General features: G+C 43.6%; 1 protein-coding gene across 1 annotated transcript in view; it reads left to right on the top strand.

The window, feature by feature from the left end:
• GARNL3 (GTPase activating Rap/RanGAP domain like 3) overlaps positions 1–24740 on the top strand; it is a 154317-nt gene that overhangs the window by 79791 nt on the left and 49786 nt on the right. The window contains exons 6-10 of the mRNA XM_082622306.1: positions 1804–1922; positions 14003–14067; positions 16697–16760; positions 18564–18590; positions 24654–24729. Of these exons, the coding sequence (XP_082478432.1) occupies positions 1804–1922; positions 14003–14067; positions 16697–16760; positions 18564–18590; positions 24654–24729 (351 nt within the window). The remainder of the gene's footprint in view (positions 1–1803; positions 1923–14002; positions 14068–16696; positions 16761–18563; positions 18591–24653; positions 24730–24740) is intronic.

Below are 24740 nucleotides of genomic sequence, written 5' to 3'. Positions count from 1 at the left end.
GGATATTCAGAATGAAAATTAGTGTTGGTATAATTTCTGGTACCCTATATGTGTGAAACTTATCAGTTTAGGGACACTGAGGTCAGGGCATTTCATTTCAAGGTCAGTTGTAAGCTTTGTAGATTTGTAAGCTTTGAAGATTCAGCCCTAGTAGGTTTTCCTCCGTTTTAAATTTGTTATTTATATTTTATTTTTTATTTTATATTTTTATCTTAAAATTTTTTATTTAGTTAGTTTTTGCTAGTTATTTTTGTCCCTGGGGAGTTAAAGAGGATTAGATAGTATGAATGAGTGATTTGCAAGATGAGAAGAATTTGCAGGGCGCAAAACAATTTTAGACTTAACAAGGCACTTACCCGGTCTATAGTGGGCTTTGAACACTTAGTTGAAGGCAGTGAGGGGGAGAAACGATTCCCTGAGCTCCAGGGCTAATGCAGAGCAGAGAGGCATTACGCTGTAGGCTCTGGTGACCAGGATTTGTTTATCACTTACCATGTGCCAGGAAATGTGCTCTTGCAAAGGCAGCTATGATTCCTGCCCTCATGGAGACTACAGACTGTTTGAATCCTGGTTCTGCCGTTATCAACATAGGACCTTAACACTAGTTACTGCCACTTCTCTGAGTCTTAATTCCTTATCTGTAAAGTGGGGGTATTACTAGTACATACCTAGGAGGTTTGAACAGAAGTGTCAGTGAGGCACACTAAGCCTGGTGCCTGGCACATACCAAGAGCTCTGTCATGAATAGTGATGTACATTTGAAGTGAAGAGCTCATGTGAACATATATGGAAAGGTGGAAAACAGGAGCGTGGTCAGCGACAGAAAGCAATGGGAATGGAAGAATAATCACTATGGCAGGATTAGAAATGGGTTAGATAAATTGCTTATCAGGCTAATGCATTTATTTATTTGTAGAAGGTGTGATACTTGAGCTATAAAATGAGAGTGAGCAGACCCAAATGATGTCTTTTTAAAAATCGGATACTGTATTATTCTAAGAAGTTCACTTATTTGGCAAGACATATCTCTTTATAAAGAAAGAAATTGGGGGGCTTCCCTGGTGGCGCAGTGGCTGAGAATCCGCCTGCCGATGCAGGGGACACGGGTTCGTGCCCCGGTCCGGGAAGATCCCACATGCAGCGGGGTAGCTAGGCCCGTGAGCCATGGCCGCTGAGCCTGCGCGTCTGGAGCCTGTGCTCCGCAACGGGAGAGGCCACAACAGTGAGAGGCCCGCGTACCGCAAAAAAAAAAAAAAAAAAAGAAAGAAAGAAATTGGGGGAAAGTTGCTATCTTCCCAAATGCTTGAAAGCATAGTGCTTGGATGCCTTCAGCTGCCTCAACGGGCTTAAACAATAAGGGAGACAACAAGAGACCCAGAGGTAGGGCAAGCTCTGGGGTTGGTGGAGTCAGAGGCTTGGTGATGTCATCCATGCTGGCCTTCCTCAGGGTCACAAGATGGTTGCAGCAATTCCAGGCATCACTTCTAGACACCACTGTGTCCAGGGGAAAAGAAGGCCATCTTCAGGAGTGAGGAAGCCCTTCCAAAAACCCCTTGACACACTTTTCCTCCTGTCTCATTGTCCAGAATTGGGTCACATGTTCATTCCTGAGTCCATCCCTGGCAAGGGGGGACAGGAGAGCATGATTAGGATAGAGTCACCAGGTTCTTTTCCGAGCTGGGCTGGAGATTACTGTTCCCTGACCCTGTGGGAAGGGCTGGCTGCCACCTGCCATGCCCACTGCTCCCAGTGCCTGGAGGAGCCGGCTGCATCTTCACTGTTCTGAACCTGCCTCTTTTCCAGTCCATCAGAACTACATTGGAAATGATGCGGAGAAGAGCCCCTTCTTCCTGTCGGTGACCCTCTCTGACCAAAACAATCAGCGTGTCCCTCAATACCGTGCAATCCTTTGGAGGAAAACAGTGAGTATCAGACCTGCACCTGGAGTTTCAGCACCACTCCAGAGTTTAATCAGTGTCATTGTCAGCCTTTTTCTACTAGGGTTTTTGAGTTTGGCTACTGAGGATTATCCTGTTCACAGGGGAGACCTTCACACTCTGAGTTTAAGAGCAATTTTTCCTACATAAGCCACTAAGTAGACATGTTCATTCCCCTCAATCTCTGCCCTCTCGGAATACACAACTATGTTATTATCGCTGTTACTGATACTGAAAGTGATGAGCTGGCACACCTTCAGCTAAAAAAAACAAGATTTAGTGGAAGAATATAATACTGTTACATGGGCACAGTCCCTGGGGGGCTCCTGTTTCCATGAGTCAGTTGGTCAACTGCTGAATCAGCTGTGCTTCTAGGATTTCTTTGAGGCTTAGCTCCTTTCATCAATTTCATGGTGTAGAAAAGCAACCCTAGATCTAACAAGTACCTCCTGCCCACGGTGGGCTCTGGACACTGAGCTGGGGACAGCGGGCTGAAAGCAGGCCCTTTCAACTCGAGGGTGCAGGTCTTTCTTTAGCTCAGGAAAGTTTTTTTTATGTTCATTGGTGTTGCTTCTTTTCCTGTTCTGAATTTTTTCTATTAATTCTTATATTCGACCTCTGTCTTTCATCTTTTACCTTTTCTCATTATCTTCTTCTCTTGTTTCTTTTTTTCTTTGCTTCTCAGAGAATTTTTTAGAGACCATATCAACACTAGAAAGAACAGAGGGTTTGGAGTTAAGCAAACTAGGGTCAAATCACCTCAATAACAAGCTCATTTTGTGTGAATTTGAGAAATTTGCTCATGCCCTCTGAGCCTCCATTTTCTTCTTTGTAAAATGGGAAAAGTTCTGGGCTATGGCTCACAGGGTGATGAGCACTAACAAGACTACCTGAAGTGAGATCTTGCTTGAAAATTTACCCAGTGTCCCAAATCGTCAAATCTTAAAACTGGTTAGGTGCCTAAAGGATAAGACATCTTATTCTTGAATTGGTGAGTATGGTGTATAATTTAAAAAGCAATAAAATAAACCACACTTAGAAAATGTTAGTTCTATTATTTTGCGGTCCCACCTGATGGGTACATTTGTTGAAATCCAGTATTTAAATAATTGCATGCTGATTTTTTTAATATATATATACAGCAGGTTCTTATTAGTCATCAATTTTATACACATCAGTGTATACATGTCAATCCCAATCTCCCAATTCATCACACCACCACCACCACCACCCCCGCCACTGTCCCCACTTGGTGTCCATACATTTGTTCTCTACATCTGTGTCTCAATTTCTGCCCTGCAAACCGGTTCATCTGTACCATTTTTCTAGATTCCACATATATGCGTTAATATACGATATTTGTTTTTCTCTTTCTGACTTACTTCACTCTGTATGACAGTCTCTAGATCCATCCACGTCTAAACAAATGACCCAATTTCGTTCCTTTTTATGGCTGAGTGATATTCCATTGTATACATGTACCACATCTTCATTATCCATTCATCTGTCGATGGACACTTAGGTTGCTTCCGTGTCCTGGCTATTGTAGATAGTGCTGCAATGAACATTGTGGTACATGATTCTTTTCGAATTACGATTTTCTCAGGGCATATGCCCAGTAGTGGGATTGCTGGATCATATGGTAATTCTATTTTTAGTTTTTTAAGGAACCTCCATACTGTTCTCCGTAGTGGCTGTATCAATTTACATTCCCACCAACAGTGCAAGAGGGCTCCCTTTTCTCCACACCCTCTGCAGCATTTGTTGTTTGTAGATTTTCTGATGATGCCCATTCTAACTGGTGTGAGGTGATACCTCATTGTAGTTTTGATTTGCATTTCTCTAATAATTAGTGGTGTTGAGCAGCTTTTCATGTGCTTCTTGGCCATCTGTATGTCTTCTTTGGAGAAATGTCTATTTAGGTCTTCTGCCCATTTTTGGATTGGGTTGTTTATTTTTTTTTAATATTGAGCTGCATGAGCTGTTTATATATTTTAGAGATTAATCCTTTGTCCGTTAATTCGTTTGCAAATATTTTCTCCCATTCTGAGGGTTGTCTTTTCGTCTTGTTTATGGTTTCCTTTGCTCTGCAAAAGCTTTGAAGTTTCACTAGGTCCCATTTGGGTTTTTTTTTTGTTTTGTTTTTATTTCCATTACTCTAGGAGGTGGATCAAAAAAGATCTTGCTGTGATTTATGTCAAAGAGTGTTCTTCCTATGTTTTCCTCTAAGAGTTTTATAGTGTCCGGTCTTACATTTAGGTCTCTAATCCATTTTGAGTTTATTTTTGTGTATGGTGTTAGGAAGTGTTCTAATTTCATTCTTTTACATGTAGCTGTCCAGTTTTCCCAGCACCACTTATTGAAGAGACTGTCTTTTCTCCACTGTATATCCTTTGCCTCCTTTGTCATAGATTAGTTGACCATAGGTGCGTGGGTTTATCTCTGGGCTTTCTATCTTGTTCCACTGATCTATGTTTCTGTTTTTGTGCCAGTACTATATTGTCTTGATTACTGTAGCTTTGTAGTATAATCTGAAGTCAGGGAGTCTGATTCCTCCAGCTCCATTTTTTTCTCTCAAGACTGATTTGGCTATTCGGGGTCTTTTGTTTCTCCATACAAATTTTAAGATTTTCTGTTCTAGTTCCATAAAAAAATGCCACTGGTAATTTGATAGGGATTTCACTGAATCTGTAGATTGCTTTGGGTAGTATAGTCACTTTCACAATATTGATTCTTCCAATCCAAGAACATGGTATACCTCTCCATCTGTTGATATCATCTTTAATCTCTTTCACCAGTGTCTTATAGTTTTCTGCATACAGGTCTTTTGTCTCCCTAGGTAGGTTTATTCCTAGGTATTTTATTCTTTTCATTGCAATGGTAACTGGGAATGTTTCCTTAATTTCTCTTTCAGATTTTTCATCATTAGTATATAGGAATGCAAGAGATTTCTGTGCATTAATTCTGTATCCTGCAACTTTACCAAATTCATTGATTAGCTCTAGTAGTTTTCTGGTGGCATCTTTATTATTCTCTATGTATAGAATCATTTCATCTCCAAACAGTGACAGTTTTACTTCTTCTATTCCAATTTGTATTCCTTTTCTTTCTTTTTCTTCTCTGATTGCCGTGGCTAGGACTTCCAAAACTGTGTTGAATAAGAGTGGTGAGAGTGGACACCTTTGTCTTTTTCCTGATCTTAGAGGAAATGCTTTCAGTTTTTCACCATTGAGAATGATGTTTGCTGTGGGTTTGTCGTATATGGCCTTTATTATGTTGAGGTAGGTTCCCTCTCTGCCCACTTTCTGGAGAGTTTTTATCATAAATTGGTGTTGAATTTTGTCAAAAGTTCTTTCTGCATCTATTTAGCTGATCATATGGTTTTTATTCTTCAATTTGTTAATATGGTGCATCACATTGATTGATTTGCATACATTGAAGAATCCTTGCATCCCTGGGATAAATCCCACTTGATCATGGTGTATGATCCTTTTAATGTGTTGTTGCATTCTATTTGCTAGTATTTTGTTGAGGATTTTTGCATCTATATCCATCAGTGATATTGGTCTGTAATTTTCTTTTTTTGTAGTATCTTTGTCTGATTTTGGTATCAGGGTGATGGTGGCCTCATAGAATGAGTTTGGGAGTGTTCTTTCCTCCACAATTTTTTGGAAGAGTTTGAGAAGGATGGGTGTTAGCTCTTCTCTAAATGTTTGATAGAATTCACCTGTGAAGCCATCTGGTCCTGAACTTTTGTTTGTTGGAAGATTTTTAATCACAATCTCAATTTCATTACTTGTGATTGGTCTGTTCATATTTTCTTTTTCTTCCTGGTTCAGTCTTGGAAGGTTATACCTTTCTAAGAATTTGTCCATTTCTTCCAGGTTGTCCATTTTATTGACATAGAGCTGCTTATAGTAGCCTCTTAGGATGCTTTGTACTTCTGCGATGTCTGTTGTAACTTCTCCTTTTTCATTTCTAATTTTATTGATCTGAGTCAGTCCTCTCCCTCTTTTTCTTGATGAGTCTGGCTAATGGTTTATCAGTTTTGTTTATCTTCTCAAAGAACCAGCTTTTAATTTTATTGATCTTTGCTTTGTTTTCTTTGTTTCCATTTCATTTATTTCTGCTCTGATCTTTTTGATTTCTTTCCTTCTGCTAACTTTGAGTTTTGTTTGTTCTTCTTTCTTTAGTTCCTTTAGGTGTAAGGTTAGATTGTTTATTTGAGACTTTTCTTGTTTCTTGAGGTAGGCTTTATAGCTATAAACTTCCCTCTTAGAACTGCTTTTGCTACATCCCATAGGTTTTGGATCGTCGTGTTTTCATTGTCATTTGTCTCCAGGTATTTTTTGATTTCCTCTTTGATTTCTTCAGTGATCTCTTGGTTACTTAGTAACGTATTGTTTAGCCTCCCTGTGTTTGTGGTTTTTACGGGTTTTTTCCCTGTAATTCATTTCTAATCTTATAGCATTGTGGTCAGAAAAGATGCTTGATATAATTTCAGTTTTCTTAAATTTACTGAGGCTTGATTTGTGACCCAAGATGTGATCTATCCTGGAGAATGTTCCGTGCGCACTTGAGGAGAAAGTGTAATCTGCTGTTTTTGGATGGAATGTCCTATAAATATCAATTAAATCTATCTGGTCTATTGTGTCATTTAAAGCTTCTGTTTCCTTATTTATTTCCATTTTGGATGATCTGTCTGTTGGTGTAAGTGAGGTGTTAAAAATCCCCCACTATTACTGTATTACTGTCGATTTCCTCTTTTATAGCTGTTAGCAGTTGCCTTATGTTTTGAGGTGCTCCTATGTTGGGTGCATTTATATTTATAATTGTTATATCTTCTTCTTGGATTGATCCCTTGATCATTATGTAGTGTCCTTCCTTGTCTCTTGTAACATTCTTTATTTTATTTTATTTTATTTTTTTTTTTTTTGTGGAGCACAGGCTCCGGACGCGCAGGCCCAGCGGCCATGGCTCACGGGCCCAGCCGCTCCGCAGCATGTGGGATCCTCCCAGACCGGGGCACGAACCCGCGTCCCCTGCATCGGCAGGCGGACTCTCAACCACTGCGCCACCAGGGAAGCCCCTACATTCTTTATTTTAAAGTCTACTTTATCTGATATGAGTATGGCTACTCCAGCTTTCTTTTGATTTCCATTTGCATGGGATATCTTTTTCCATCCCCTCACTTTCAATCCTTTCAGTTACATACGTGTCCCTAGGTCTGAAGTGGGTCTCTTATAGACAGCATATATATGGGTCTTGTTTTTGTATGCATTCAGCAAGCCTGTGTCTTTTGGTTGGAGCATTTAATCCATTCACATTTAAGGTAATTATCGATATGTATGTTCCTGTGACCATTTTCTTAATTGTTTTGGGTTTGTTTTTGTAGGTCCTTTTCTTCTCATGTGTTTCTCACTTAGAGAAGTTCCTTTAGCATTTGTTGTAGAGCTGGTTTGGTGGTGCTGAATTCTTTTAGCTTTTGCTTGTCTGTAAAGCTTTTGATTTCTCCATCGAATCTGAATGAGATCCTTGTCGGGTAGAGTAATCTTGGTTGTAGTTTCTTCCCTTTCATCACTTTAAGTATATCATGCCACTCCCTTCTGGCTTGTAGAGTTTCTGCTGAGAAATCAGCTGTTAACCTTATGGGAGTTCCCTTGTATGTTATTTGTCGTTTTTCCCTTGCTGCTTTCAATAATTTTTCTTTGTCTTTAATTTTTGTCAGTTTGATTACTTTGTGTCTCGGCATGTTTCTCGTTGGGTTTATCCTGTATGGGACTTGCTGCGCTTCCTGGACTTGGGTGGCTATTTCCTTTCCCATGTTAGGGAAGTTTTCGATTATAATCTCTTCAAATATTGCACTTCCTGGACTTGGGTGGCTATTTCCTTTCCCATGTTAGGGAAGTTTTCGACTATAATCTCTTCACATATTTTCTCGGGTTCTTTCTCTCTCTCTTCTCCTTCTGGGACCCCTATAATGCGAATGTTTTTGCGTTTAATGTTGTCCCAGAGGTCTCTTAGGCTGTCTTCATTTCTTTTCATTCTTTTTTCTTTATTCTGTTCCGCAGCAGTGAATTCCACCATTCTGTCTTCCAGTTCACTTATCCGTTCTTCTGCCTCCATTATTCTGCTATTGATTCCTTCTAGTGTAGTTTTCACTTCAGTTATTGTATCGTTCATCTCTGTTTGTTTGTTCTTTACTTCTTCTAGGTCTTTGTTAAACATTTCTTACATCTTCTCGATCTTTGCCTCCATTCTTTTTCCGAGGTCCTGGATCATCTTCCCTATCATTATTCTGAATTCTTTTTCTGGAAGGTTGCCTATCTCCACTTCATTTAGTTGTTTTTCTGGAGTTTTATCTTGTTACTTCATCTGGTACATAGCCCTCTGCCTTTTCATCTTGTCTCTCTTTCTGTGAATGTGGTTTTTGTTCCACAGCCTGGATTGTAGTACTTCTTGCTTCTGCTGTCTGCCATCTCTGCATGCTGATTTTTTTTTTTTTTTTTTTTTTGCGGTACACAGGCCTCTCACTGCTGTGGCCTCTCCCGTTGCAGAGCACAGGCTCCGGACGTGCAGGCTCAGCGGCCATGGCTCACGGGCCCAGCCGCTCCGCGGCACATGGGATCTTCCCAGACCGGGGCACGAACCCGTGTCCCCTGCATCGGCAGGCGGACTCTCAACCACTGCGCCACCAGGGAAGCCCTGCATGCGATTTTTATCTCAGCTACGTAGTGTATCAAAATTGCTGTGTAGGGCTTCCCTGGTGGCACAGTGGTTGAGAGTCCTCCTGCCGATGCAGGGGACGCGGGTTCGTGCCCCAGTCTGGGAAGATCCCACGTGCCGCGGAGCGGCTGGGCCCGTGAGCCATGGCCGCTGAGCCTGCACGTCCGGAGCCTGTGCTCTGCAACGGGAGAGGCCACAGTAGTGAGAGGCCCGCGTACCGCAAAAAAAAAAAGAAAAATTGCTATGTAGCTCTTTTTGGAAAAGAAATTAGCAGAAACTTAAAAGAACAATAATTTTTTTTTAACTTTTAAAATTTTAAACATCTTTATTGGAGTATAATTACTTTACAATGATATGTTAGTTTCTGCTTTATAACAAAGTGAATCAGCTATACGTATACATATATCCCCATAAGGAACAGTAATCTTTTATACACACATACATACACACACATTTGCATGCATGCATACCTATATTGCAATAAAGTAGCAACTTCAAAAAGCCCAGAAAGAATTTCCAGGAACTACTACAGAATAAACTGTGGCTAGGAACTTTTTGTGATGATTAAAACTAGTACTAGTAATAACAATAAAATCTAACCTTTATTGAGCATTACTGTATGCCAGGTAAGTCCTCCAAATGCATAGGTGTTATTATAGTTTAGGGAACTTAAATGACATAACTGAGGGAGGTGGCAGACCAGGCAGAACCCAGGACTGCATGCTGAGCTGTCACCACTGTACATAACTAATTCTATATGTAATTCTTTGACTCATGCTGTCACTCTCCCTATCCTGTGAGCTCCATGAAAGGAGGGGACATACTGCTTTGTCCTCAGTATCCCCACCAGCAAGCCCAGTGCCTGGCACATAGAAGGAGCTCGATAAATATCTGTTGAACGAATTCATGAAATGATTAATAATGAATGAATTGAAGTCCAACTTAACATGTGCTCTGCTACCTCTATGTATCTAAACTTCTATTTTATGTTTCAGAAATTTTTCTTTCTTTAAGCAGGTTTAAGGTAAAAATCTGATCTAAAGTATTTAGGTCTTACTCGTGAATTATTTCCTGCAGACAAGTTTTGGCCTTACCCCTCTCCCCGTGTCACTGCATTTGGGGTCAGTTTTGCCATCAGCATGGCTGTCCTTGAAGCAAGTTTAAGCGTCAGTTTTAGAAGATAACGCTGGAGAACAGGTGCCAGTTTTCCCCAAGTGCATGATCATCTCTTCTCCTTAGTCACCTACTGAGAAGGGCTGGTGCCTTCGTCCAAAGCCTCTTATTTTCTGCACCAGGAAGGCTGTTTTCTGGCCCCCTCCATTTTTTTTTACTTATTTTTTTTTAATGTTTGCCTATTACCGTATTCCAGTCTCTTCTGGCTCAAATATTCTCTTCGGATGACTCTGTCTCTTTTGGACAAATAATCAGCCTTTCCGATTTCACTCCCCTAGCCCTGTTTCTCCTGAAGTAAATGTTTGGATATGTGAAGAGAGGGTCTCTGAGGCCTCATGGTGGTGGGAGGGGAGGACCTGGGATCCACCCGGGGCCCTCTGGGCTCTTTCTGGTTTCTGCTTTGGAGGAGCAGCCCCTGAGGTGTAACTGGTCTCCTCCGGCTTTTGTGGGGGGTGGTCACTGGAGCACACCTATCCCTGAAGTCCGTGTCCCAGCCATTTGCTCCGTGTAGTGAAGTCACTGTGCATGTGAACACTCTCACCTGACCCCAGGTCTCTGCCGGTCACCGAGCCTCTCGGAAGTGCTGCACTCTCTCAGCCCTGGGTCAGACGGGAGGAGGCGGGAGCGTCGCCTTAGGCTCGGGTCTCTAATCTTGCTGGCCATCCCTGCTGGAAGCTACCGAGTTACTGCCCCTCACTGTGTTCAGACAGGTTCTACCTGGACTTCAGGACTCCTCTGGAAGGCCGTTCCTGGGAAGTGAGCCTCTAGTCCAGGTGCCTCCAGGTCTTACCTTGATGTGCTTACAGCCTCCCCACCCCTACCCCTATCAAGGCCTGCCCTCGGAACGGAGGCATCAAGGGCCCCAGCACCTAACCCCTCAGCTTCCCTGTCTTCCTCTTCCTTCCTTCCACTGAGGCAAGGGTCCGTGTCGCGCTTCCGCTACCTCCTTCTGGAAGAGATTTTCTCAGTCCTATCTTCTTCCTTCAGAAAACAGTCACTTCACCTCCTCACCTGGGACGGTTGCCAGGTACTGGGGCAGGAAGAGTGGGGCAAAGGCAAGGGGAAGTTTTGCTTCTTTTAATTTCCAAAGCTATTGTCTGTATTACATTATAAATTGTGATGAGCACTCTGAAGGACACGAAGACAGAGAACGAACAATACGGAGGCCTGCCCAAGTGGGATAGTCCAGGGAACGCTTCCTGAGGAGGTGACCTTTAAAGAGACCCACAGGATGAAAGGGAACCAGCCACATAGAGAGTAGGGGGAGGGGTGGGGGGAACGTTCCAGACAGAAGGAACAGGAAATACAAGAGAAACAGGAGCCTTCTGGGGATGACTCTTGGATGGTGAGAGAAGTCAGGGAGGTGGGATTGAGACCCAGGACCACCATGGAGGCAGCATGGGGTGGGCAGAAGGAGCATTAATCCCCTTCTTCTGAGAAGTGCCAATGCCCAAACCCAGAGCCTCTTCTCTCGGCCCTAAATTACGCGCAGGGCCGGGTAGGTGTTTGCTGCCCACTGAAGGGCAGTGAGGAGATGAACACATCAAAGCAGAACATCGGCGTCAGGGTCAGTTATTGAGCCCCTGTTGGCCCAAAGCCAGCGCTGGAGGCTGTGGGGAATCCAACAATGCAGGTGACTCAGCACTCCCTCCCTCCCCCCGTGAGCTCACATTCTCTCATTAAACAGAAACACAGCTAAACGTATAAACCCTGCTAGAAACTGCCTTACACATCTCTGGCTGTGTTCCTTCTAAACCCAACGAGAAAAAATGACTCACACTTGTAAAAATTCCATCCAGACAATACAGCAAGTGAAAACGAAGAGGATCAGGGCTTCCCTGGTGGCGCAGCGGTTGAGAGTCCGCCTGCCGATGCAGGCGACACGGGTTCGTGCCCCGGTCTGGGAAGATCCCACATCCCGCGGAGCGGCTGGGCCCGTGAGCCATGGCCGCTGAGCCTGCGCGTCCGGAGCCTGTGCTCCGCGACGGGAGGGGCTACAAGAGTGAGAGGCCCGCGTACCGCAAAAAAAAAAAAAAAAAAGAAGAGGATCAAAATCCAGCTACCCAGTGATAATCACTGCAGTGTCCTTCTCGACATCTGTCCATAAACACACACACACACACACACACACACACACACACACACACTAAGTGGGGTAATGTGGACATGCACTTCTGTGTCCTGCTCTGCTCACTTAGTGTTGCCTGATACGCACATGCACTTGACTCTCCCTGTGCATTTTTTGGTTCCACTGAAAACAGAGAACTGGAAGGTGTTTTTTCTAGAACAGCAACCCTGGAAAGCCACAAAAAAAATGACGAGGAGGAAGAGCTTTACCCCTTTATAGTGAAGAAAAATACAGATCCACAATCCCAAGAGCCCTGGGTTTCACATCCATTTCAGCAGTTTGTGACGATGTTACCAGCACCCAGGCAGGGCTGGATCCTCCCTCTCCCATTCCATACATTCCCCCCAAAGCTGCTCCAGTCTTCTCTTAAAAGCTGCCTTTGGTGTGTTTGGTGAGAAGAAAGGGTAGACAAGCAAGAAGGTCAGATTCAGGACCCTGTTCTAGACGAGTTGGCATCCCACACAGGTGACCACAGCCTGAGGTAAGCTGGGGCCGGTGAAAAAGTAAGGCCACAGGACTAACTCAGGTTTCAGTGGGTGGGTCATGTGGAATTTGAAAATGCATATTCCTATCATAATATTTATATGTAGAAAATTTTTTAAATCTACGTAATGCAAACTACAAAAAAAACCTCAACCTAAATTCCTTGGTTAGTAGAGAATCCAAAAGAAGGGCTCTACCTAGTGCAACTTCTGACACTTAACTGGGAAGGCATACTCATCCCCAGCCTGGAGTAGGGGTGAGAATACCCAGTTCTCCAGGGCCCTGAGTGTGAAAGTTTAGTTTGCCAAAAGAGATCATGGGCTTGAAAAGTTTGGGGGACTCCACTCCGTGCCATTGGTCAGGGCTCGGACACATGAGTTTGCAGATGTGTCCTGAAAACACGAACAAACTTGCCTGATTCCTACAAGGAATGTCCTTTCCCTTCTCTAGCTGTTTGTGCTGCCAACTTTATTAATAGTCATAGTTAGAAAGGGAATTTTATACGTGGACTGCGTCATAATCTCTTTTGCTAAATAAGCATGTAGTATAAATCCTTTGCGAATTATAAATCTGTATCGTCTCTTTCTTGGAGATTGTAAAAGAGACTAGCCCTCATCTCTCCTGGGTGCTTAGACGTGGAACTGAGCCATCAGGCAATACTTCCTTCATTCCCTTTCATTCAGCCAGTATTGATTGAGTACTTCCTATGAGTTGGTCACAATGGGTACTCATGCAGAGAGGAAGAAACAGACTTTAAATAAGTAAACACAGACAAATATAAAAGTACACATTATGAAAACTTCTCTGAAAGAATCGGGTGATTTCTAGTTTAAAAACTCTTTGACCTGGAGGAATCACATTTGGGTCCCGTTGAATGTGTGGAGACAGTTTTCTTCTTCTGATCTTTGAGGCTGATCCAATTCTTGGCTCAGAGACCAAACCCCCTTCTCCTCTGGTTCAGACGGCTCATCTGCTCATCACAGCACCTGAGACAGCGCGGACCCAGTCCAGACGCTGAAGAGTAATGCTTAAAGCATAAATGCTGGGACTTCCCTGGTGGCACAGTGGTTAAGAGTCCGCCTGCCAATGCAGGGGACAAGGGTTCGATCCCTGGTCCAGGAAGATCCCACATGCCAAGGAGCAACTAAGCCCACCCATGCGCCACAACTACTGGGCCTGCATGCCACAACTACTGAAGCCCGCACACCTAGAACCTGTGCTCCATAACAAGAGAAGCCACCACAATGAGAAGTCTGCACACAGCAACGAAGAGTAGCCCCCACTCACAACTAGAGAAAAGCCCATGCACAGCAGCGAAGACCCAATGCAAAAAAAAAAAAAAAGAAAGAAAAGAAAAGCGTAAATGCCAGGTAGGGGGGAATGGTGGAAGATGCTGTCAAACCTCAGTAAGTGTTTTTCTAACATAGAATGTATTTATATATATGATGAAAAATGAGAAAGACTGGACATGGGTTTCTTTTAAATGACCAGGTAAGACTCTCTCAGAGGTGGAAATTGCCAGACTTCTCACTGGTTTGCTGTTTTGACTTTCCAGGGTACCCAGAAAATATGCCTTCCCTACAGCCCCACAAAAACGCTCTCTGTGAAGTCCATCTTAAGGTGAGTACAAATGAGCAGAAACCCAACACCTGGCACCCATAAATGGGTTTTTTCCTGTGATCATTCTGATGTCAGCTTGCTATTTCCTTGGGCCTTGGCATTATACTCAACATTTTGCTAAGCCCTCGACATGCATTACCTCACTGAATCTTCACAGCAGCCCTATAGGACAGATAGTGTTATTATCCCCATTTTATGGATGAGGAAATAGAGGCCCAGAAGAACAAAGCCAAGATCACACTGCTTGCGTATAGTAGGACTGAGGCGCAAGTCCAGGTCCGGCTGCTTCCGAGCTTTGCTCTCAAGCATTTGTGTTCTGCATGCGTCACCTGCTTCTTTTTTCCGGCACGCATGCAAATATTTTGGTTTCGTAAAGAAAATCAAGAAATTTTTTTCCTTTCATTTTTCTGGTTTGAAATAGAACTCAGATGTCAGGAAATGCTTCTCTGAGAAGAACGTGCTTATTCTTCACCAAGAGAAAGTTAAATGAATGGAAGGAACCGCTCGCTGCTCGGTGCTCAGCTGCCTCTCGTGCCCCCATCTTTCCACCTCCCTCTCATCTCTCCCCCATGTCGGGTGGCAGCCTCCCCTCGGGAATGCCACCACGCAGGTCGGCCTGTTGCTCTGTCACCAGCTAAGATGTTACATCATAGTAACAGTAGCTTCTGTTAGTCAGGTGCTGTGCTAAATGCTTGACAAGCATTCTCTTGGGGAATCTTTAAATCAGCTCCATAAAGTAGATCTATTACCACCACCACTCCACACAGGAGGAATCGGAGCCTCAGAGAGGTGAAGAGATTTGACAAAGGTCTCACAGCTGGTAAACCACAGAGCTGGGAATTAAACCTGGGTTCGTGTGATGCCAGGGCTTGGGCTGTCAACCACTAATGCCATCCTGTGTGAGTCTGAGACCTTATCCTGGTGGCCTGGTGATTTAGTCTTTATTTATCTGCAACTAGGTAGTGGCAGGAGGTGGTGTTTTTGATGTTCCCACCCACAGCTCGTACTTGCCAGAATGTCTGTTAGAGTGACGAACCTGACTGTCAGTTAGGCATTGCAACTGGCTGATGAAAGGGTCCTGAGATTAAGAAGTAAAACATTTCATATCTCACGTTCAAGCTTGACTTCGTCTTCAGATTGCAGACCTTCTCCCCTCTGCTCTAGGCCCCCTGATCTTTCTCCTGGCCAGTCTGAAGCCCAAACTAAGAGGGCATCAGTGCAGAGGTTAACCTTTTTCTTGAGCACAGAAGTATCTTGCTGCTTCTAAACCTTAACTTGCTTTGAGAGCAATAGTTTGAATTATATTGGCTTAAATTTCTGTGACTCCTTTTTTCTTCTTCTTCTAAAATGAAGTTTCTCCAGCTCCTTTCTTCTGTATATTTAAAGACCAGGGATTTCACTGAGTTGTAATTTCATTTAATTGAGTAGGCCTTCACTTTTCAGTCCTCCACTCATAGCCAGAGCAAGCTGCAGCAAGAGAGTATTTTTAAAGTTGCGAAGATTAAAACTTCTACAGTTGCTGCCAATAGAAGAAGAAAAAAAAATATATATATATATATATTTTTTTTTTTTTTGCAGTACACGGGCCTCTCACTGTTGTGGCCTCTCCCGTTGCGGAGCACAGTCTCCAGACGCGCAGGCTCAGCGGCCGTGGCTCACGGGCCCAGCCGCTCCGCGGCATGTGGGATCTTCCCAGACCGGGGCATGAACCCGTGTCCCCTGCATCGGCAGGTGGACTCTCAACCACTGCGCCACCAGGGAAGCCCAGAAGAAAATATTTTATCTCTGTTTGTTACAATCATGAACTTGGAAACTTTAAAGGAAATTAAAATATAAATACTATGGAGTCAGATAAGCCTGAGTTCACATCATGGCTCCACTACTTCACAGCGTTGTTATCCTGGACTATTTCTTTAACTTCTGAGCCTCAATTTACTCATCCTTAAAATGGGGATAAAATAGTACTTGCCTCATAGAGATTAAATGAGATAATCCATGTAAAGCATTTAGCAGGGTGCTTGGCATATAGTAAATACTTTGTAAATATTAGCTATTATTTTTACCTTTCATTTACAAATATGAGGATTCTTGCTCAAAGGGGCCTTAGACATCGTCTAGTCCAATTTCCTTGTTTTACCTCTAGAGGAACTTAGCTCAAGGAAATTCACATTGCTTGTCCAAAGCAAAACGTAAAAGAACAATCCTGCTAAGGACAGCCTTTTGCCCTAACTGGGAGAGGAATTGCCAAAGGAAGAAAGACACGTCAGGTCATCTTAATTACATTTCATTTTATCCTTAATTGCTATGTAAATGTCAGTGAATCACTTTTTTAGTAAATAAAAGTAAGAATCATGGAGATTAGTCAAGGTTGCCTGAAACAGATGCTCTCAATTCCCCCCTCCCTCTCTTACTCTGTAAGTGTGCCTAGGGTACAGCCACTGCGGTCGGTTACTCGCATTATGTTCCTTCACTGATCACTCCTTGTTGGTCTGTACCTCCTGTGGCCCTTCAGGGAGTCCAGCTATGATTTTCCAGGAGGTAATACTTAGCTTTCCTGAAGACCTGGGAGTGGCTCCACATTACTTAAGTTCCCTCCACACTGCAGCTCACTCTGTCCATTCTATTTCAGTGCCATGAATCTGGACAAATTCGAGAAAGGCCCCAGGGAAATTTTTCATCCTGAGATACAAAAGGTAACAGAGAATTTTGTGCTTCATAATTGTATAAATTTGATCACAGTGTTAGAACTGACAAATCATCAGTGATTCTTCGCCTAGGATCCCAACCAGAATCACCAGTGGTTCTCATCATGGAGAACCTCCCACCCGACATTCTGATGCACAGTCTAAGATAGAGGCTGGGAGACTGTCATTTTCAGAAATTCAGAGGATAGAAGATGTCCAGAAAGCTGTTCTAGGACTTACTATTAAGGGAAAGCAGTCCGCCTTGGGAGAAAAAAAATTTAGAGTCATAAACTAGGTAACAGTCCATCAGAAAAATGTCAGCCAAACTTTTGTCTTGCAGTTGCAATCAATTTGGCTTTGAAATCATCCCCTTGAAACATAAACACAGCCATCACTAATGGCGTGACAGTTGTGTGTTAGAGCTGAGCTTCGAGGAGTTGGCATGCCAGGTGGGGTGACACAGGAAGAGGCTAGAGAGGCAGGTTGGACTCTATCTAGGAGACAGCAGAATCTTTAAGCAAAGGAGCATAATGCTTAAATCTGCTTTTTAGGGAAATAATTCAGGCAGTATGAGAAGGATGGATGGAAGCGTGAGCGATCTTTGTGTGCGTACCTTCACGATACAGTTAGCTTTTATAATAAGTTACTGGCTCTCAACTTAGCTTACCAGAATGTATAGAATTGTGAATTCCCATGTCTTTTGTTCTAATTTAATTTTTAAAATAGTATTTGTACCCTGACTCAACCCCAGAGGGAACTGAGGCAAAAATGGATGTGTTAGGTTAAACTTTAAGCAACTTTAAGCCATAATGTGCTTAATAGTAGTTCCTTATAGCCACCTTAAAAACAAATTAGAATTATAAATTCAGTACCAGTGTGCCCTTATTACTTAACTCGTACCAGTTATCATACTCAATCCTTTCCTTCTTAGAGCCTGGACCCCCAGACACTGGGGCCAAAACCCACGAGCCTTTTGGATGCTTCCTTCTGCATCTTGCTGCTGATCAGATCCCGTCTGCCCAGAGAGGTTACCCCTGCCTGGCCATCCTTATCTGCTTTGTCTCTCCCACAAAACGAGACAGGACAAGAAAACGAGATACAGCAACCTTCTGCCTATTTATATCATCACTCTATGCCTGTTTTTCACCAAACAAAAGACACTTTCACACTCTCCCTTCCATTCATGAGCTTTCCCTCCATCCTCTGTGGGTGTGAGCATCCAAATGTGTGTGTGTGTGTGTGTGTGTGTGTGTGCAACTTACCAGCAGTAGTTCCCCTGCTGTCATCAGGTGTCTGTAGATTTCCCTTAGGAAGGCTTGAGCAACAGGCTTCCGGTGCAGGGAAAAGAGTTCTTACAAATCACTGGATCCAAAAGGTAAACAGAAAATAAACCAACTGCACTCTAAAGAAGGCATCTTTCCACCAAAAGTGGGAAGGTGGCTGATGCTGTTTTAAAATATTATTTGTCTGTTTCTGCTGCCCTTCTGTGTGGCATTTTTCTTGGGCGAAATCTTCCCAGAAGCGGCATATGATCATCTGGCTTTAAGTGGTTAGAGAAACCTGGGCATCTGTGTGTTTCTTCCCATTGCTATGCATCATCTTTGTTTCCCGATAGTTGTGGTATAATATGCCTTTCCTAAATGACCAGGTATTGTATAAAAATCTGTAGAGCTAAATTTGAATATTTTAAGCACTTCGAAGGGGAGAAAAGTGGTGTCAATGTCAGTAGACTGAAGCTTGGCTTTCACAGAAAGTCAACATAAAATGACCACCATTCAGCATGGACATAACTTTTCGAACTTCATTTGACAGGACTTGCTGGTTCTTGAAGAACAAGAGGTAAGTAGTCTCGTGAGACTCCTGGTCCTGCCGCTCCGCCTCCATATTTGTAAACGAGCTTCCCCTTCACCAGGAACACAGCCCTTTCTCCCAGGCACACCTCTCTGTGGATTTGCACAGAGAGAATCTCTTATCACTGAAAGACTCCACTGACATGTTTTCTTGGGTGTATTTCAGAATTTTCTATACAGCTAGCCGTAAAGATAGAAAAACAGTCAAGCTGCTTAAATCTGCTTGGAAATATTCGAATGTTAACCTCATGATCAGGGTAAGGAATTAGGTTTTTGTTTTCATTCAGTTAAAGTTAGTGCACTTTATTAGCACACTCGACTTACAGAATGCCATATTATTTGCATGTTTCCATTTCCTGTTGTCCCACTTTTAAAAAAAAATATGTTGGGTTTTCCAAGTCCATAACTAACAGAGAGAAATATCCGAAATATTATCAATAGACAGTTGAGTAGATCAGTGGAGTGTGTGTACACTGTGCCTCTCGGTAAATGGCAGTATCATCCGTCCAGTTGCTCAGGCCAAACTTGGAAACATCCTTGACACCTCTCCTTCTGTCACACCCCCCATCTAATCCATGAGCACATTCCATGGACATGACTCAATGCCTCCACCACCACCGCTCGAACCCCTCGACGCCAGCCCCACCGTCTCCTGCCTGGACTCTGCAGCTCTCCAGCTCTTCTCCCTGCTTCCTCTCTTGCCCTCTCTTCTAGTTTTCACAGAGTATCCAAACATGCCAGGCCCGGTCCTCCCTATGAGGGCCTGCGTGATATGGCTGGTGCCACCTCTCCATCCTCTGCTCTGCACTAAGCACACTGACTTCCTTCTTCTTCCACCTCCTCAGGAAGCCTGCTCTTCCCACCGCAGGGATGCTCCTCCCAGGTGTCTCACGGGTCACACCCTCACTTGATTAGCATCTCTGCTCAGCAAGGCCTTCCCTGGTCGCCTGTTTAAGACAGCACACCCTGTCTGTCACCCACCGCCCTTCTCACTGCTTTGTTTATCTTCTTAACACATGGATTTCATTTATTCCGTTTTTATCTGTTGCCCCCATTAGAATGTAAGCACCATGAGAGCAGGGACTTTGTTCACTGCAGGATTTTGTTCACTGCTGTATCTTCAGAGCCTAGAACTGTGCAGATAGAGGACACAGAGTAAATATTTGTTGGTTGAATAAGTGAATTATGTATTGATTGAATGAATTATGAAATACTATGATGCCATTAAAAAGAATGAGGTAGACCTCTATTTACTGGCATGGAAACATTTCCACGACATAGTATTTACTGACAAAAAAGCAATTCACAGGGCAATACTTACAGTATAATCCCAGTTGTTTTTATAAACACAGATTTCTATGTGTATTCATTCATTCACTCCTCTCCTCCATTCCTTGATTCAACAAATGTTTACTGGACTCTGACTGTGGGTGAACCGTGTACTACTTGAGGCATTGGGGATACATTGCTGAACAAGACAAGGTTCCTTCTTCATGGAGTTTACAATCTGGTGGGCTAAGACCAACTAAGCAAGTAAATAAGCAAACATAAACACGGTACTGTTGACAGCCCCAATAGCTGTGGGGAAAGTAAACAAGGTAGGTGATGTGGGGTCAGGAGTAGGTTTTATACGTTAACCAAACAGGGAGGGTTTCTCTGAGGCAACGACATCTCAGCTGATTCCTGAACATGGTGATGTAAATGAGAAGAAGGAGGCTGAGAGGTTTCACCGCCGACTGTTGGCAGGAGTTGCTTTGGGCAGGTTCATGGAAGTGTAAGGTGGGATGAGGCAGAGAGCGGGCGTTTTAATCTACATGTTAACCATGTATGAATCATGCTTTTTGCTAAAGAATCCATGAACTCCACATGTAGTTTGTAGAAGGTAAAAAATAAAAGTCATACACATTTCTGGCAAACATTTGAAAAATACAGAAATGCACAAAAGGCATTAAGAAAATATCACCTACAATCACGGAGAAAACTAGTATTGGTATAGTATCACATTTTGATATATGTTTGTTATATTTATATAAAATTAGGATTATACTATATATAGTTTTTATGTCTCAAAATTACTCACTAATTCACAAATATTTATTGAACACCCAAGAGTGCATGCACCTGCCCGTTGTGACGAACAGTACAGAAATTTGTCAATGGAAAACATGAAAGCTCCCCCACTTTGCCACTTCCGCCCCCCCTTGAAGAACCACTGTTTGCTGTTTGGTGTATATCCTCTCACACTTTTCTCTGGATCTCCCAAATTTTGAAAAAGGAGTAGCCAATCTCTTTATTTCTCAATTTTCTTTCCTTACTAAGGGGGTATTTGCTAGAAGCAACAAGAGCACTCATGACGGTGTACCTGAAGAGGTGTGAGCAGTGGTCAGCGTCCTTCAGAGCTTCTCTGAGAGCTGTGTGGCCAGTGCACTCTTCTTTAATCCTGCCAGCTTCTTGACTTTATCTCAATTCCACCCAATTATAGTGATAATCAGCTGCAAAGACGGGCAGGGAAGAAATTAGTAAACAATACTAGTGATGTGTCTGAAAGGTTAGCTATTTGGTAAAGTGTTGTTTGGTGTCCTGAAACCCAAGTTTTATTTGTCCACTGTGTAGAGAGCGCCCCCTGCCCCCGCCAGGAGAGAACGTGGCTTCCCAAGTAAACACACGTGGAGAGGGTGACAGATGTGTAGGAACATGTGAATCACAGAAATATGGGGACATCGCCTAAATAAGAGTAACAAGGAACCGGGGGCGTCCAGTTTTGAATCAGGACATCATTTCTTGATTCCAAAAGATTCTTCTGGAATCAATGGGACGTTAGTCTCCCCCTTATACTTCACTTTCTTCAGAAGAAATATAATTCCTAGCATACTACTAATTCCCAAGAATGTGACTATATGTTGGTTATAATCATGTTGAGTTTTGTCTCAGGAAATTTAGAACTTAAAAATTTAAAGTCCCATACAAGTAGGCATTACAAATATGACCTTATCTCTATGGTGAGTGTCTGAGCAGGACTGAAGTTCTGAGAAAACCAGTTCCCACAGATTCCCTCCACCAGTCACCTCCCTCCAGGGGCCCAGGTATGGTCTTGGGACTTTGAGTACTCCCTCCCATCCCCCAAGTAGCAGCCAGCCTCATGAAGCACTGATGATGTTAGGTTCAACACTTCGTTAAAATATGGCCCGTGGTGGTCAGGTAGGCCCTCCTCAAATAGCCGCTCCTAAAAACTATCTCCTCAAAAAATATAATGCATCTGTTCAGCGATGCCTTGATTTCTGGAGATAGGAGAAAACTCTGTTATTCATTGACATCATTTGGGAAGCCCGGGAAACAAAATGACCAAAATGAGACCCCGTAAGGAATTTCAAGTACTTATCAAGGCCTTGCAACACCAGTCTTTCTGGAGCCTCCCCCTGAAGTGTGTGAGTACTCTCAGCAAGGGTACTGATGCCAGTCACAGAGCTGCCCCAACAAAGCTTTTGAAAGCTTCAGCCAGTGATCAGGCAGCAGTGGGTCCTATTTCTGCTTGTAACTCTTAGCTTCGCTCAACTCAAAACCATCCTGAGAAGACTCTCCCACTGCGTTGGAAAGAGCACTGGATCGAAAGTCAGGAGACCCGACTTCCGGCCCCAGTCCTGCCATCCACTTAGTACCAGCCTTGGGCAAGTCTCGTCTTCCCTGGGCTTCAGTTGTCCTGTCTGTAAAACGAAAGCTATGGATTCAGTGGACCATAGGGTCCCTTCTGGTTCTAACAGGCTGTTAGTTCATGGCTCATGGCTCATCGCTCCGGTCACTGACCCAGTCTTTCTGCCCTTGGCTTGCTAGCTGTCAGCTCAGCTGGACCTGATCCTGGGCCTCCTGACCATCTGCTGGTTGGTTCCTCTAGTCCTGTGGTTCTCAAAGTGGGGTCCCTGGGCCGGCAGCATCATCGTCACCTGCGGACTTATCAGAAACACAAATTCTTGGACCCTACCCCGGACCTGTGGAACTGGAGACCCTGGGAATGGGGCCAGCAATCTTTATTTTAACAAGCCTTCCAGGTGATGCTGATGCCTGGTCAAGTCTGAGGACCACTGCTTTGGTCTCTGCACTGTTCTTCTAAGAGGGTCATCTGTCGGACCCCAAACTACTGTAGGTGCCTGTTAAGGGACCTCTGAGAATGGAAGCGGTGCCAGAGTCTTAGAGACATGTGATTGCTGTCATAGTCCCAAAGGAGAGAAAGAAGAGCTACAAAAAAGCATAGAGCCCTGAAGTGGACAGAAATCCGTGACAAAATCCTAAGAAACTTACCAAAAACGGGTTTGTGATGAAGAGGTGATCATTTGGAAGCAGCTTGTGAAAAATAAGTTGTATCTGACCACTTGTGTTTCTTTTCTCATTTATTACACAATTATGCCGTGAATATTTATTAACCCTCTCCAATATACCCAGCACAGTGGCGGGTCCTGGAGATTCCACGGAAAGTAAGATGTGTACCTTCCCTCCTTCACAGGACTTAAGTTCTAGTGGTAGAAACGGACAAATATGCAAGCTCAATAAAAAGAATTACAGAGTGTGAATAGTGTTATTAAGAAAATAAATAAGCTGCCGTGAATAACAATGCGGGGAGTGTGTTGGGAGATCAGGGAAGGCCTCTCTGGAAATTGACGTTTGAGCTGAGACCCGCATGGTGGGCAAGAGCTTCTGTAGAAGGAGCTGTGGAGGAGCCCCGGGTGGAGGGAGCAGCCTGGGAGCCGCCTCCCTCTTCCTCACTCCGTAGAGGAAACCACCAGGTAGAGAATTACTACTACTGATGAGTATGCATCTGTCCCTCAGGTGTATCGGGGGCAGAAGAATGTTTAGAAGTTCAGCCGTAGACCTTTGGATTTTCAGTCTTAATTCTCCCAGATCCAGCTGTCCTGAATTCAGGCACTCTGCCTTGATCCCCCACTCTGACCCACTGGCAATGTTTTGATCACCTTTGTTCTTTGCCCCTTAACTGACCCCCGAGAATTCCCCCATCAAACAGCCTTGCAAGGGTTGATTCTTTTCCAACCTCAGATTTTTTAAAATTATGAAATACTTCAGGCACACAAAAATGTATAGACAACAATTTAATGAAGACCTATAACCCTATTACCCAATTTAAGAAAAAAAATATATATTAAAAATACAGTTGAGGGCCTCCCTGGTGGCGCAGTGGTTGAGAGTCCGCCTGCCAATGCAGGGGATACGGGTTCGTGCCCCGGTCTGGGAGGATCCCATATGCCGCGGAGCGGCTGGGCCCGTGAGCCATGGCCGCTGAGCCTGCGCGTCCGGAGCCTGTGCTCCGCAACGGGAGAGGCCACAACAGTGAGAGGCCCGCGTACGGAAAAAAAAAAAAATACAGTTGAGCTCCCTGATCCCATTCCTCTCTCTTCCCTGTGGAAGCTGTTATCTTGCATTTGGTATTTATCATTCCCACAGAGTCTGATTTTAACCCAGCATTTAAAGTTGAGGATAGTAGACTGAACATTTGTACTAACTACTTCTTGATTGCCTTTTTCTCCCCACATCTGTTTTATGACTTCTTGAGATTAAATAGCTTTAGGAATTGGGGCAACTGAGCTTTTAGAATACGTTGCCTACAGTTTCCATTTCTATTTCTAAAAGAGTCCACGAGATACCAGCCTCAGATTGTTGTGTTAAATTCTGAATTACACTGAGCTCTCCAGGTTCCAGACTGCTGCTGCTGGGCTGATCAGAGGATGTTGCCAGTCCTGTGAGTTCCTGTGGGCTATTTATTTTGAGCACTGTTTTGCTGCAGAATGGACCTGGCATCCTGCAGACGCTATTAGTAATGAAATTTCAAATGAACTCACGGAAAAGCACAGCTTCCTCTGTAAGCTATAAAAATCAAGGAATGATTGTTGTTAATATTGGTCAAAATTGAGATGGAGGGGAGGAAGTAATCCACCAAGTAGTTGTTCCGGTCACTGTAGTGTTCCTGAATAACGACTGGCACATCTCATGACTGTGTATGCTTTGATGAGAAAATTAAATTCAGCACCTTTTGTTGTCTCCTTGTAAGGGCTCTGTGAATTTCAAGTTTGGGGTTCTTTTTGCCAAAGATGGGCAGCTCACAGATGATGACATGTTCAGCAACGGTGAGTGTCTC

Source organism: Mesoplodon mirus (assembly GCF_964341445.2).
Source record: "Mesoplodon mirus genome assembly, chromosome: 1".
In the NCBI taxonomy this organism is placed as follows: Eukaryota; Metazoa; Chordata; class Mammalia; order Artiodactyla; family Ziphiidae; genus Mesoplodon; species Mesoplodon mirus.
The sequence above is the reverse complement of the archived record's forward strand: the minus strand, read 5'-3'. Positions and strand labels throughout refer to the sequence as shown.